Below are 14,000 nucleotides of genomic sequence, written 5' to 3'. Positions count from 1 at the left end.
GGCAACCTGCATCCCGCGGGCTGCACACGGCCCATCAGGGTAATCTGCTGGCGGGCTGCGAGACAGTGTTTACGTTGACTGTCCACAGGTGTGGCCGCAGTTCACCGTTCCCAACCAATGGGAGCTGCGGGAAGCAGCGGCCAGCATGTCTCTGCTGACGGTCAATGTAAATGCTGTCTCGCGGCCCACCAATAACCCTAACAGGTCACGTGCAGCCTGCAGGTTGCCCACCACTGCTGTAGAGAATAACACTTGGCACATGCAAGCACAGACCAAACCTATTAGCTCCCTGAGCTCAAGCTTTGGTACTGCTATGAAATAGCTCTGTGCTGGAAAAGCCTTCTAGAGATTGAAAAACTTACTTATTTCTAACACTGTGCCCACCAGTGTCCCTACCAAGTGTATGAAAATCCTGAAACAATATGCCAGTATATACTAAATATGTTCTGTTCTTGGATGTGCCTGTATTCAAAGGTAGTAAACAGGTATTCGGGCATCTTCTGTAAAATGTTGTTCAGTTTGTCTGCTGTACAGGCTGTCTCTCAAGGCCTTTCCTGTGGTATTGGAGTTATGTTTGTGTTGTTCTTCCTGGGCTGGAGGGGTGGTGGTTCTTAGAGTAAGCCATGCAAAAGTGTATTATGTGCCAACCTGTTCTCTGTAATAAAGTCATGAGCCACAAAGCCCACTGTCTTCCTCACCTCCCCAGGATTAGACCATCCTACTTTGCTTATTAATACATTTGTTGGCATTTAGTAAATAGGTGTCAGTTTCACTTTGTAATAGAAACTTTCAGTGTCACATCAGGGAAATCTGGAAATGGGTGGCTTAGAAAACCCTAAACATCTAACCTGTGAGGTTTCAAAACTCTCAGTTGAGCAGAGATAACAAAATTACCTAATTAGCTTTTCATAAGTATTTGACAGAACTGAGTCAAACACAGCTAGCAACTTGAAGTAGACAAAATATCCTTTGTAAATTTAAAAAAAAAAAATCATTTAGTTGAATCTGTCTCTTTGCTTTCCAACTCTAATTCCTATTGCTGTAGGGTAAGGATAGTCTGATGCTCAGACTGATTCTGTAAATAATTAGAAACCATTTAAGTGATGAAAATGTGATTATTGTGATCCAAGTTCAGTTTTAATTTTCAAAAAGAAAAGGAGTACTTGTGGCACCTTAGTGGCACCTTACTCTAAGGTGCCACAAGTACCCCTTTCCTTTCTGCGAATACAGACTAACACGGCTGCTACTCTGAAACCAGTTTTAATTCTGTTTTGCAAACTTCAGTAGGGTTGCTGTTGATGGGAATTGGTCGTGAAACATACTATTTGCATTCAAACTAATTTAGTAAACTCTGCATTGTGATAGAATTGTTTGACTTACAAAGAGTTTTCACATCTTTTTTCCTTAGCTTTTATAAACAGACCCCTAATGTTTGATGAGCACATTTAATTCCTTTAAATTCTCTAATCCTGCACACAGATATTCAGTAGGATTTGTGTAGAATGATTCGTACATTGACAGTATGTTGTTACTTAACATTTGTCCTTAACTTAGGGCTTTGAGATTTGTTTAAAAGATTAACTCATCCCTGGTGCCATTGGCAGTATTCTTTATATATGTACCCTTTATTGAATTATTTTCATCCTACATATTAGAGTATTCAAGAAATTGTCTATCTTCACCCTTCACGTTTTAATGATTAAGGCTAAGATTTTCTCATGGATATTTTTAGTAAAAGTCACAGACAGGTCACAGGCAATAAAGAAAAATTCATGGAAGCCTGTGACCTGTCCCTGACTTTTACTAAAAATATCCATGATAAAATGGGAAGGGGCTGGGTGGCTGGGATCTTCAGAGCCCCCACTTCCAGTGGGGACTCAGAGCTCCAGGGTGCCCCTAGCCACACAGCAGCCAGGGAGCTTCAGGGGTGCCCCTGCTGCCCATGGCAGCTCAGAGGTTGGGGGCTCGCTTCCTCAAGCGACAGGGATACCTCACAGCTCCCTGCCGCTGCAGGAGGAAGTGGGACCCTGCAGCTCCCAGCCTCCAGGGCTGAAGTCATGGATTCCGTGACTTCTGCAACAAAATCGTAGTCTTAATGATGATTCAGATACCACTGTATGGTAGTCACATTGACTTTTTGATTTAAAAAAATATATCTGTACCTTTTACAGGTGCTGTGTCTAAAATCATATGACTGTACATATGTTCCATCAAAATATACATAATTCACTTTGGTTTAATAATTTGTAGGCTGCCACATTTCCTTCTCTGAATTCTCCCAGAAAATTACCAAGCCTGGTCACTAGTATTAAGAGAAACTGGATAAATCACAGGATTTGTAATGAATATGGGACCTTTTAATTGCTATGTCACAAGTTCAGGTCATTAGTGACTGAAACATTGATTGGTACCCTAACAGTTTGTAGATTCAGTTAATTTCCTAGTAGACAAGCATCCACCCCTCAAACCTCACAACAGTTAGTGCTGACTGTGACACATTTGGTAGTAATCTCAGTGGAGAGACCAAGGACAGAATGTGAATGGAGACCTTGCCTACCCCTGGAGCTGGTAATTTGGGTCACGATTGAGGGAGGTTGTTTGGGAAGTGTGGATTACTGATGCTCTGTGGCTTCAGAGAGGAATTGTTTTCCAAGATTGTCAGTCCAACGTCTTTCACCAATACTAAAATCTAACCCCTCCTCAAAGGAGAGGGAGATACACATACACACTGGTTTATAAGTATGTCGTTTCCTCTTGTACTAGAATTTCCAGGCTTTCATCACAAATTCATCTTTGTAGATAGGAATTCTTTCAAGGGCTTCAGATTTATTTATTTATTTGCTAATTAATAAATTACAGCTTTCAGGTTTTTATCAGCTTTTCATGCATTATTTTTTTGTTATTGTAAGAAGCTCAGAGCAACTTGACGAGCTGCTTTTTTCCTTCATTTTGTGTGGCACTCATTTAACTTCCATAATGTGTAATAATTAATCTTATCCATGCTTAATTGCATGCTTTTAGTCTAAAGATGCTGCGTAAATTATACAGCAGTGTTGAGCTCAAAAAGTACTTTAATCAGATACGGGTAATGACTACAATATTTTTTTACATAAAATATTTAAAATGTTGTTGAAATACAAAAAACAAAACAAAGATGTATATATAAAAGGTGCCCCTGATATTTCTGTCAGTTTCTCCTTTTGCCAGTAAGGAGCCCAAATGGCTGTAGGATTTTATCTGTCTTTTGTTTGTTCCTGTTTTAAAAGTGCACTTTCTGCCTGCAGAATTTGATTTTTGTTCATTTTTTGTTAGTTTATAGAAGCATCTATTCATATGCCTATCTAAATCTCTGCTTTACCAATCCAATTCACTTGAAGGTCTTGGCTTTGGTATTTATAGAAGCTTAAATTGCTGCCCTATTTTGTGTCGCAAATGTGCAGTCTGTTAATCACCATAGCATGTGCTGAATACTTCTGATATTTTTGTCACCCTTGATGAACTGGATTTTATAATGGAGAATCAAAGGTCTCCTGGTTCTGATCGCAGACTGGTGTAAATTAGGCGTAGTTCTATTGACATCTAAGTGGAGTTACACGAGTGTTCAGCTAATGTAAGATCAGAATCCAGTTCACTTGTGCACATAGCACAGTGCAATTTCCTATTGGCAACTTGCTCAGAATTAAAATTATATGGAACCACTACATGAATGATACTATTCTCTTTAAGTTCTTATACTTCAACCATTGCCATGGTATTTGAATGCCTGATAACCTGGACATAAGGATTATATCCAGTATTGAGAGATCATGAAAAAATGTGTGTCAAGAATAACAGGCATAGCTTTTAGAATTCCTGTATATTGTATCGGCAAAATACATAAGGCTTTTTATGCAAGTAAGAGGTCTTATGAGTCAAAGAGGACAACATATATTTTGCCCCTTTAGAATACATAATTGCAAATATTCAGCAATTATTCTCTTTAAAGAATATGGGGATCTGAAATTCCTGTTCAGTTTGTTAATTCAAAAAGCTTGCAAACTGCTATACAAAACTCAGCTCATGTGAGCAGTTAATAAATAAAACTTTTCATCAGAAATTTATAAAAAGCAGTCCAGAGTGGATTACACTGTAATATGCTCTGTTCCAAATGGTAAACCATACCAGTTTCTTCTTGCTTTTTACCTTCTAGAATGTTAATTTTCTACATACTTGGCATGTTTTTTTCAGTATCCTGCTTCTCGTGCTCCTTACTAGTTTGTGTTGCTTGTGGATAGGCAATATGAATATGACCTTTATCTGTGTTGGGTTCTTTTTTTTAAAAGAAACAAAGTTCCCCCTTAGATTGTAAGAGAACTTCTAGTTATAACTAAAAGCTTAACAGAAATTCCCAGTAGGACTTATAAGTCCATAGTCAAAGAATTACATCTCGGAATAAAGTAGCTGAAAATAGAACTGCTCTTTATTGGATGTGGCGTGGCTTCCTGGCTCTTGTACCATCAGCCTCGGTGGGATTTTAGGTCATAGGGAGGAGACCAATTTGTATATAAACAAACTATATTAATGCCTCTTTTCACATTCCATGCTTGGTCTATTTATCCTTGTTAAGAACCTAGCAAATTAATAAGAGGTTATAGTTGGCTAATCGCAAGTTCATGGTAAAAACCGTAGAAGTTGGAGATGTTAAAGATCTGTTGTCCATCACCTAGCCAATGGATGTTTGTTCCTCATAGTGTAAAGTCCTAAGCAACAGGGCATCCTACTGCTGCTTACCTAGGTGAAAATGTTCTGTGTAGACTAACCTCACTGCTGGGAAGCTTTTTTCCTGATGATCATCCTAATTTTTTTTTCTTAATTTCATCCCATTCCTATTAGTTATACATCCTTTTCACTGCTGAAATAATACTACTTTTAAGCGAGGAAACTGGCTTTCCAGGGTAACAGAACTTTACATGGTTTATTTTTATTCTATGGTTCTGGAGTGTAGAAAGCCCAGAGTGTCAAGTAGAGACTACGAGATCCACTATAGAGCTATGCCATTTGCTGGGTACTGTCTGGTGGAATTGCTTCCATATCTTTTTGTGTGTCTCTGTGTGAGAGAGAGAAAATCAGTACCTGGCCTGAAGCAGGTCTCTTTTTAAATAGTTAATGATTTTATTTATACTGTCTGACAGTATTTTCGTTTGACTTAAAAGTTGACCTTTTGAAATATAATGTTTTCTCCCCCTTTCTTGTAGCCTTCTCCGAAGCACAGATCAAGAAGTGGCAAATAAAGTGAAAGGAGGACTAAAAAGCCTCATTCCGAAATTGAAATGCAATAAAAATGTAAAAGGAATAGAGGCTCTGCTAGAAATGTTAACTTCCTAATTTAAATGAGGTTCAGAAAGACCAGTTTCCTATCATTGTAACCAAATACAAGTCAGTGGAGGTTTTGCACAATGTTTGATTATTTTTGTAATATCCTTTGTAAAAGTGTATTTGTAAATTAAACTGTTTCTAAAATGATTTGGCTGTTCTGCTCATAAATCCAGTTGTCTCTAGTTTCAGAACCTGAATGACACTGAATCCATAATCAGGGATTTTAAGCTCTCGCAGACTAATAACAGTTTATCAAGGCATCTGAACATCTAGCTCAAAATTTAAATCTCTGCTTGTTTTTCCCATTATCTTGTATAAAACCTATTTATACTGCTAATAGTTATATATACTTCTTTTAAAAGTGATCACCTAATTACAGTATAAACTGAAACACATCTTCTGGAGATATTCTTATTTACTGAACAAATCCATCCGTTCTTAATAATGATCTTCTCCATCTGGCTGGCCTTGTTTTAAAAAAACAAACCAAAAAAAATCCCTCCCTGTCCTGTTGAACAGAGATGGATGTGACATGCAAAGTTTGAGAGATCCTGATAGTAGCTCTCAAAAATTGCTTTGGCTTTTCAAATAGATCTGAAAGAGGTCAGTAGTTATCTGTAATGGGTTATGCAGATTTCTTACCGGCAAAATGCTTTTTCTTCACTCCTCCACTAAGCATAGGCTTTTTTAGCTTAACATTTGAGGTCTTCAGCAAATGGAATTTCCTGTTTGTCTCCTCCTTTTAGTGGAAACAAAAGTGAATTTAATGAACGAATTTAATGTACTTACAATTACTGTTGGCTGATACATTTTAACTAGCCTTGAGAAAATAGAACAGTACAGTGACGCCAACCACAACATGCATATAATCTCTTGGCCCAGCAGAATGTAGAAATATGACATAAAACACAGCGTAATCACATCTGGCACAGGATTAATTCACTTCCTTATAGGATATATCCTTGGCTAGTATTTGAGCACTTGCTCTCGTGAGAAGTCCCAGTGAAGTCATTGAGAGAAAAGCATGCAGGATCCAAGCCCTAGTATTTGAGCCCATCCCTGCTCTTAGTAAATTAATGGAATTTTACTTTCCTGAGAGCAGCACTGGGCCCATAGTTAGTGCAATACTGTTGAGGTTTTAATCTCCCCAAAATCAGGAAACTCAGGGTTAAGGTTTGCATTGTGACGGTATTTTTACCTCCTGTACTTGTGCAGTATTGCAGCTTTTAATTACATGAACTTATAACTCAGGAAATGTAACATAGTATCTGCAAGTATTTATATAAAAAGTATGAGTTAATAGTGCAAGTTCAGAAATTATCACTTGAAGGATGAAACCTTGAAGTGGCTTGAAACTTTTGGCAATCTTGAAGGGATGTATATTAAAAATTTGCCATATTTATAACAGCAAATATTTAACCATTGTTTTCTGGTAAAATATAACTTCCTTTGGTTTAAGATAATGAATAATATAACTTAGATTGTAAATTGTTTAGCTGTTACTGAATTGAAATACATGACAAATTAGGTTTTTCTAAAAGGTTTATATCTAAACCAGGGGTGGGCAAACTACAACCGACGGTCTAGACATTTTAAGCCAGCCCTCGAGCTCCCGCTGGGGAGCGGGGTCTGGGGCTTGCCCCACTCCAGCGTTCTAGCCAGGGAGCAGGGTCGGGGGCCACTCCATGCTGCCCCCAGAAGCAGCTGCATGGCCCCGCTCCGGCTCCTTTGTGTAGGGGAATCCAGGGGGCTCTGCTCTGCGTGCTGCCCCCACAGCTCCAATTGGCCGGGAACTGCGGCCAATGGGATCTGCAGGGGCAGTGCCTGCGGACAGGGCAGCACGCAGAACTGCCTGGCCACGGTTCCGCATAGGAGCCAGGGTGGGGACATAGCCACTGCTTCCAGGAGCTGTTTGAGATAAGCGCCACCCAGAGCTTGCACCCCTGAGCCTCTCCCTGTGCCCCAACCTCCTGCCCCAGCCCTGATCCCCTTCCCACCCTCTGAACCCCTCAATCCCAGCTCAGAGCACCCTCCCGCACCCTAACCCCAGCCTCACCCCAGAGCCTTCACCCCCGCCGGAGCCTGGACCCTTTCCTGCACCCCAACCCCCTGCCCCAGTCCTGATCCCCTTCCTGCCCTCTGAACCCCTCAGTCCCAGCCCAGAGCCTCCCACACCCCAAACTCCTCATCCCCAGCCCCACCCTGGAGCCCGCACCCCGAGACAGAGCCTGAACCCCCACACACTACTCCCCTGCCCTAGCCCAGAGTCCCCTCCCGCACCCTGAACTCCTCATTTCTGGCCCCTCCCCGGAGCCCACACCCCCAACCAGAGCCGTCATCCCTTCCCGCACCCTAGCCCCAATTTTGTGAGCATTAATGGCCCACCATACAATTTCTATTCCCAGATGTGGCCCTCGAGCCAAAACGTTTGCCCACCCCTGATCTAGACAAAGATTATTTCGCTAGTAAAAGAATAACTTGTACCTTATTAAAATGGAAAACTTCTTTTAGGGTGCTGGGTTGCTTTTGAGCATCAATTTAATGTGCAAATATGTAGAGTTGCACATGTTCTTTTTCAGACTAAACTTTTCAATAGGAGCTTCAGGGCTCATCTATGAAAATCAGGCTACCTATTTAGGGTGTCTAAATGTGGGTTCCGGTGCCTGGCCTTACACATGAAAATTTAACAATTCTGGCATCAGCATGCAAAAAATTAAGGGAACAAAAACCATTCAGTGTTGCTGTGTTGTGCCCAGGTTCTATTATCTGCATTAATTTCTAGTTTTATGTTTAATACACATATATCCTAAAACAAATGAAACACATTGTGTAATCTTCATGAGAAGCAAATCTCTCTTGCTTTCCAGCTATCCACAGAATAACACGCTATACAGTAACTCTTCGCATAACGTTGTAATTATGTTCCTGAAAAATGCTACTTTAAGCAAAATGATGTTAAGCGAATCCAATTTCCCCCATAAGAATTAATGTAAATGGGGGGGTTAGGTGCCAGGGAAATTATTCTGAAGCTTGGTTGAGGTGGTGAAGTCAGAGGGTGGGATATTTCTTAGGGAATGCCTTACTGCTAAATGATGAACTAGCACTCGGCTGAGCCCTCAAGCGTTAACACATTGTTAGTGTAGCCTCACATTCTACAAGGCAGCAGGAATGGAGGGAGGGGAGACAGCATGGCAGAGAGAGATCAGCAAGTTGAGACAGCAGCTGCTGCCAGCAAGCTCCCTTTGTCCTGAGCCCTGTTGTGTCCATCCCCCTTCCTCCGCTCTGTGGAGATGGATAAAGGAGCAGGGGGAGGAGGAAACCCTGATATTAGCACCCCTTCTCTGCCCCTCCACTGCACAGCAAACAGGAGGCTCCCAGGAGCAGCACAGGGCAATGCGGGGAGGGACAGCTGAACTGCCCGGCAATTGATAGCCTGCTGGGTGGCTGCTGCACGCAGAATTTAGGGGAGGTGATGGGGGGCTGCCGGTCCACCCTGGTTCCAAGGACCCACCAGCTACCTCCAACAGGTTGCTCTTTCCCCAAGCCGTGGACAAAGCAGGCGGCTACCAAACAATGTTGTAAGGGAGCATTGCGCAACTTTAAATGAGCAAATTCTCTAATTGGTCAGCAACATAACAACGAAACATTAACTGGGACGACGTTAAGGGAGGAGTTACTGTATAAAGAACTCTGTTGTGTTGTGAAACCAAAAGTCCTAACCAATAAATAGATGAATAGAATATTAGGTTAATTAAACCTGGAAGTGCACACTTGCATGTCATAATTAAAGCAAATGGATTCCACCATTATCTCAGATCATATCTACTGATGTGGCCATACTGTGCTGACTATGCTTCTTTCTGATCCCACTTAATCTTATAAATAGTAGTAAACACTTTAAAGGTTAATCCCAATTAGACCTAGTTGGCAGTGACATCAAATGTTCGTACACATATCCATTCCAGGATCAGCTATTGAAGGACTGTTGCAACTCATCCATTTCTTTAACTGGATTTTCTCTTGTGACAGTGGAACAGTTTTGATTAGCATCAGATAATGAATTTAAACTGTAGTGAAGTGTTTCCAAAATTACTGCCCTAAATAACGAACCTGACAGAAACATGTAGCAGCATTTGTGACTGAGTGAGTAATGATAGCAATGATGGAATAATAGATCATTAGCTACTTTCCTCAACTGCCTCACAATCAAAGAAAAATGTCTGGCATATATGAATATTTCTCTGTCCAGAGAACTTACAGGCGTTAGAGAAAATAAGGTACCACTAAAGATAACCAGTGGTAGACTGAATTGCAAAGTTGTATACGAATATTTGCTTATATTATCCTGGTAGGTCTTTACTTTCTTCAATTCCACATACTAGTACCTCTGACTGAACAGCCCCATATCTTCCTCTCCTCCTACCTCAAAATTATCCTAATGCCTCTAGAACTGATTGCTGTTGTTTGATTCATAATTTGATTATATATTTCTCATGTCTTGTTTCTCTATCTAGAGACACTTTCACTCAATTCTTTCTCCTGAATTCCTATTAGGTTATTCCTCCTTTTGTATCCTGTGCAAATATGACCACTTGGCTTGAAGTTCGTTTTTGTTTTCAAGTGTTTGGTTTTTATTAGAACATCTACTGGCAGCTACCAAGGAAAGTTGGAGTGCAAGCTCTTTGGAGCAAGGACTGTCTCTTACCATGTGTTTGCAGCAGTTAACATAAAGGGGCCTCTTGGCACTGCAATAAATTGTTGTTACGCTTATGTTAAAATTTCTACTGTTTTCACATAAGAAACAAGTCAAACTACTGTTAGTGTCACACAACATCTTTGAAAACTGATTGTCTGAGATGGGGAGGAAGATTTTTCACATCTATTATGAAAGGGACTTTTTTTGAGGGTTAAGGAATTATTCATATGCAATATGTAAATCATAAATTACTTATAAAGAAAAAGGATTTGACACTGGGGGACAGAGGAGGGGAGATAATTTTTCCTGATCCCTGGTGAAACTAACAGACACCATGTCGTTCATTTCCTCGTCTGCTGTGGGACCTCCTTTGTGTGGGGAGATGGAGATTGATAGACATGGTGATTAAAAGACCTTGATAGTATTTCCTTGTTCTTCCCTCTCTGAAATATTGTACCCGGTGAGCCACTCTTGTTACATACGTTAGATAATGTAACTTACAATATTGCCAGTACTTAGCGTGTACTGTTAACTATTGTTTTTCTAATAGAGAAGAAAATGGCTTGTTACAAGAATATTTCAGGAATTTAGAGCTCTTATTTGTGTTAAAACACCTAGCCAGAGGAAAAATGATTTTCCTTCTAGGTCAGTGATACTCAGACCTCAGTGGTTCAAGAACCAAATTACTGATCAACGTTACCCGAAAGAGTAGTGTGAATTCATTGTTTCATTTACTATAGTACTATACATTCAGATTTAAACAGTATGATGGGGAAAATATTTAGTTTTATATTAAGGTTGGCGATAATCGCAATTTATTCACGCGATTAACTCACCCTAATTTTAACATGGTGTTTTTCCCAGTATAGGCAAGGTCCATGCAGCTTGAGCGGTATCTTAAGTGTAGTCCCTAATATGAAACAGCTTGAGAGCATAAACAGACAAAACCATAAATCATACCCAAAATGTGCAGAGGGGCCTAGCGCAGTGTTTTTCAAACTTCAGGTCGTGACCCAGTACTGGGTCGCCGCATGTCAGGCACTGGGTTGCTCCCAGTCAGCACCGCCAACCGGGACGTTAAAAGTCCCGTCGGCGGTGCTGCCCAGCTAAGGCAGGATAGGACCTACCTGTTTCAACACCGCACTGCGCCCTGGAAGCGGCCAGCAGTGGGTCCGGCTTCTAGGCATGGGGGCCACAGGGATCCGCACGCTGCCCCTGCCCCGAGAAACCGGCCAATGGGAACTGGGAGGGGAGGGGGTGGTGTCTGTGGGCGAGAGCCGAACTTGCTGCTGGCTCCTTCCGGGGCGCAGCGCGGTCCGCGGTGCCAGGACAGGTGGGAAGCCTTCCTCTGAACCCCGGCTGCACCACTGACTGGGAGCTGCTGGAGATACGTCTATACCCCAATCCCCTGCCCCAGCCCTGACCCCTTCCAAACCCAAAACCCTTCCTGCACCCCAATCCCATCATCCCCAGCCCAGAGCCCCCTCCTACACCCTGAACCCCTCATTCCTGGCCCCACCCTACCCCAGCCTTGAGCCCCTCCCACACTCCAAACCCCTCATCCCCAGCTCTGTTGAGCATCAACAATTTTCTTCAGTTGGGTCCACAGAAAAGAAGTTTGAAAACCACTGGACTAGGGGATGGTTCTAGTTTAGAGGGCCATATTTTTAGGGTGATTGTCAGCATTGTTATTGACACAGCATTGGTGGGCTTTGTGAATGAGGTGAACTTGAAGGAGGGGTTTGAATGAGGAGAGGAGTCGGCACCTGGCACTTTGGGTCAGGGATGTCATTTCAGGCCTAGAAAGCAGCATGAAAGACAGCACAGAAGCAAGGGAGTGATGTGGTAGAATGTGTTGGTGTAGCAAAGGGGACAAGAGAGCAGAGATGTAGCCAGGGGCAGAATTCTGAAGAGGAGGATGAGAAGGCTGAACTTGATGCAGAAGACAAGAGAGAGCCATTGAAAGTGTTCAGAGAGGCGTAATTTGTCTGAGCAATGGGTGCTAAAAGCACTGCATTTTGCATCCTGGGCTCTTGGGAGACCAGATAAGAGATTTACATTAAATCAGCTCTGTCATAAAGGATTTTGTATTGCTTCCAGTGCATGGAGAGTTACTAATTCATATAGCCCCCCATGCAGCAAAATAAGAATTTACTCAGAAAGCCAGCTCATTTTGGCTTTCTGATCCACCATTCCATTACAGCGCCCGAGCTTGCCATTTGGCTCCGGCCATATCTTGTTTTAAAGCAGAGAAACACATGTTTGTGATTTTGAGAATGTGCATTGTTCGCTGCCTGTTAATCCTATCAGCAAAAAGATGAAGATTAGTGAAGCTGGTCGAAAGCTTAATACGTTCAACTTACCATTAAAGTAACTTTAGCTTGTGCCATCAGATTCACTGGTCAGCTGTGGTGATGGTTTTTGTTTTTGTTTCTTTTGTTAATTGGGTTTTGGCACTTTCTTATTTTATCTACACTTCCTTTTAAACTTGGAACATGTGGGCCCTGGCCTAAAAGGAAAAAAAATGGCAGTGAAATTGTAAAAACATTCACTGACCTTTTTGAAACATGCAGGCTGAATATTAAACAAATCCCTGAGTTCCCTGGGCCAGTGCCTGGAATCAGCTCTGTTTTGTGCAGTGACTTTTTGGGAAGTTTTTAGGCATCGACATTGTCTTATGCAAGTAAAAAGAATGGGGAAATTCATCTCTGTCCACAGACTCAGACCCCCAGCTGCAGGGCCTGGTGCGCTCCATCCCCTGACCCATCCACCCCATCACCATGGCCCCCGCTGCCTCCCTCCCTACCTCCTCATTCAAGACTTAGGACTTGTCTACACTACTGCGCAGGGTCGATCTAAGATACACAACTTCAGCTATGTGTGTAAGGTAGCTGAAGTCAATGTACTTATATCTACTTACTGCGGTGTCTTCACTGCGGTAAGTCAACAGCAGACGCTCTCCCGTCGACTCCGCTTACGCACCCCGTTCTGGAGGAGTACCGGAGTCAACAGGAGAGTGCTCAGCGGCCAATTTATCACGTAGATGCGATAAATCGACTCCTGCTGGATCGATCACTGCCCGCTGATCCAGTGCGTAGTGTAGACAAGCCCTTAATTTGTCCCTCAGCTTGCCAGGGCTGAGTAAGTCTGCTGTGAAAAGTGATATCTGTATGTTTGTTAATATCATGTTTCACTGCCTCCCAGCTAGCTAACAAGTCTGCTGCTATGAAAAGTGATATTAACAAACATAAAAATACCATTTTTTACAGAAGTAGACTTACTAGCTAGCAAGGCTAAAACAAAAATGCAACCAAAAGAAACAATAAGACAAGAACATGCAAAGCACCATATCTATTCTGTTTAGGTCTAGTAAAGAACAGAGACAACAGTACATGATTTTTATTGTTGTCTGCAAAAAAAACCAAAAACCAACCCTACATAGATTACAATGATTTGGACATGTATATGTTCATATTTATATATTTTTTCTAAAGTTAATTAAGTATTTTAGGAAAAATTGTCATAGTGGCCACCAGCAAGAGTTGGTAGCCACACTTTGAGGCCACCAAAAATTTTGTTGTGAGAACCCCGGTCTTAAAGCATCTCCAAACCCAGATCATAGAGTTTTCTGTATGGACAGTAGTGGGGTAGAACCCAGGTAAAATCTGGTGTTACCCGTGCAGTGCTCTTAGTTCTGGTTTTAACCTGCTTCCAGCACATGCTGTTGCCTTAAAGCAGTGGTGGACACCTGTGGCCTGTCAGGGTAATCCAACAGTTTGTTTACATTGGCTGTCCGCAGCTCCCAGTGGCCATGGGTCAATTAGCAGTAGACATATTCCAGCCAGTTTCACCTACCAAAATCAATTAAGGCAATCGGGTTACACAATGAGGAGAAAACTTACTATGCAGAATCATTATTACTGGTAACAATGGGTAGGAAGGACAGAAC

The 14,000-nt window shown here is 41.9% G+C and overlaps 1 protein-coding gene across 1 annotated transcript in view; it reads left to right on the top strand.

Annotated features, from left to right (window-relative positions):
• Positions 1-5,502, top strand: part of PUM3 (pumilio RNA binding family member 3) — a 39,874-nt gene extending 34,372 nt beyond the window's left edge. The window contains exon 18 of the mRNA XM_084629100.1: positions 5,235-5,502. Coding sequence (XP_084485226.1) covers positions 5,235-5,364 — 130 coding nt within the window. The 3' untranslated portion in view covers positions 5,365-5,502. The remainder of the gene's footprint in view (positions 1-5,234) is intronic.
• The last annotated feature ends 8,498 nt before the right edge of the window (positions 5,503-14,000 follow it).

This window comes from Lepidochelys olivacea (genome assembly GCF_965140295.1).
Source record: "Lepidochelys olivacea isolate rLepOli2 genome assembly, chromosome: 5".
Classification (NCBI taxonomy): domain Eukaryota; kingdom Metazoa; phylum Chordata; order Testudines; family Cheloniidae; genus Lepidochelys; species Lepidochelys olivacea.
This window is presented reverse-complemented; position numbering and strand designations above follow the sequence as displayed.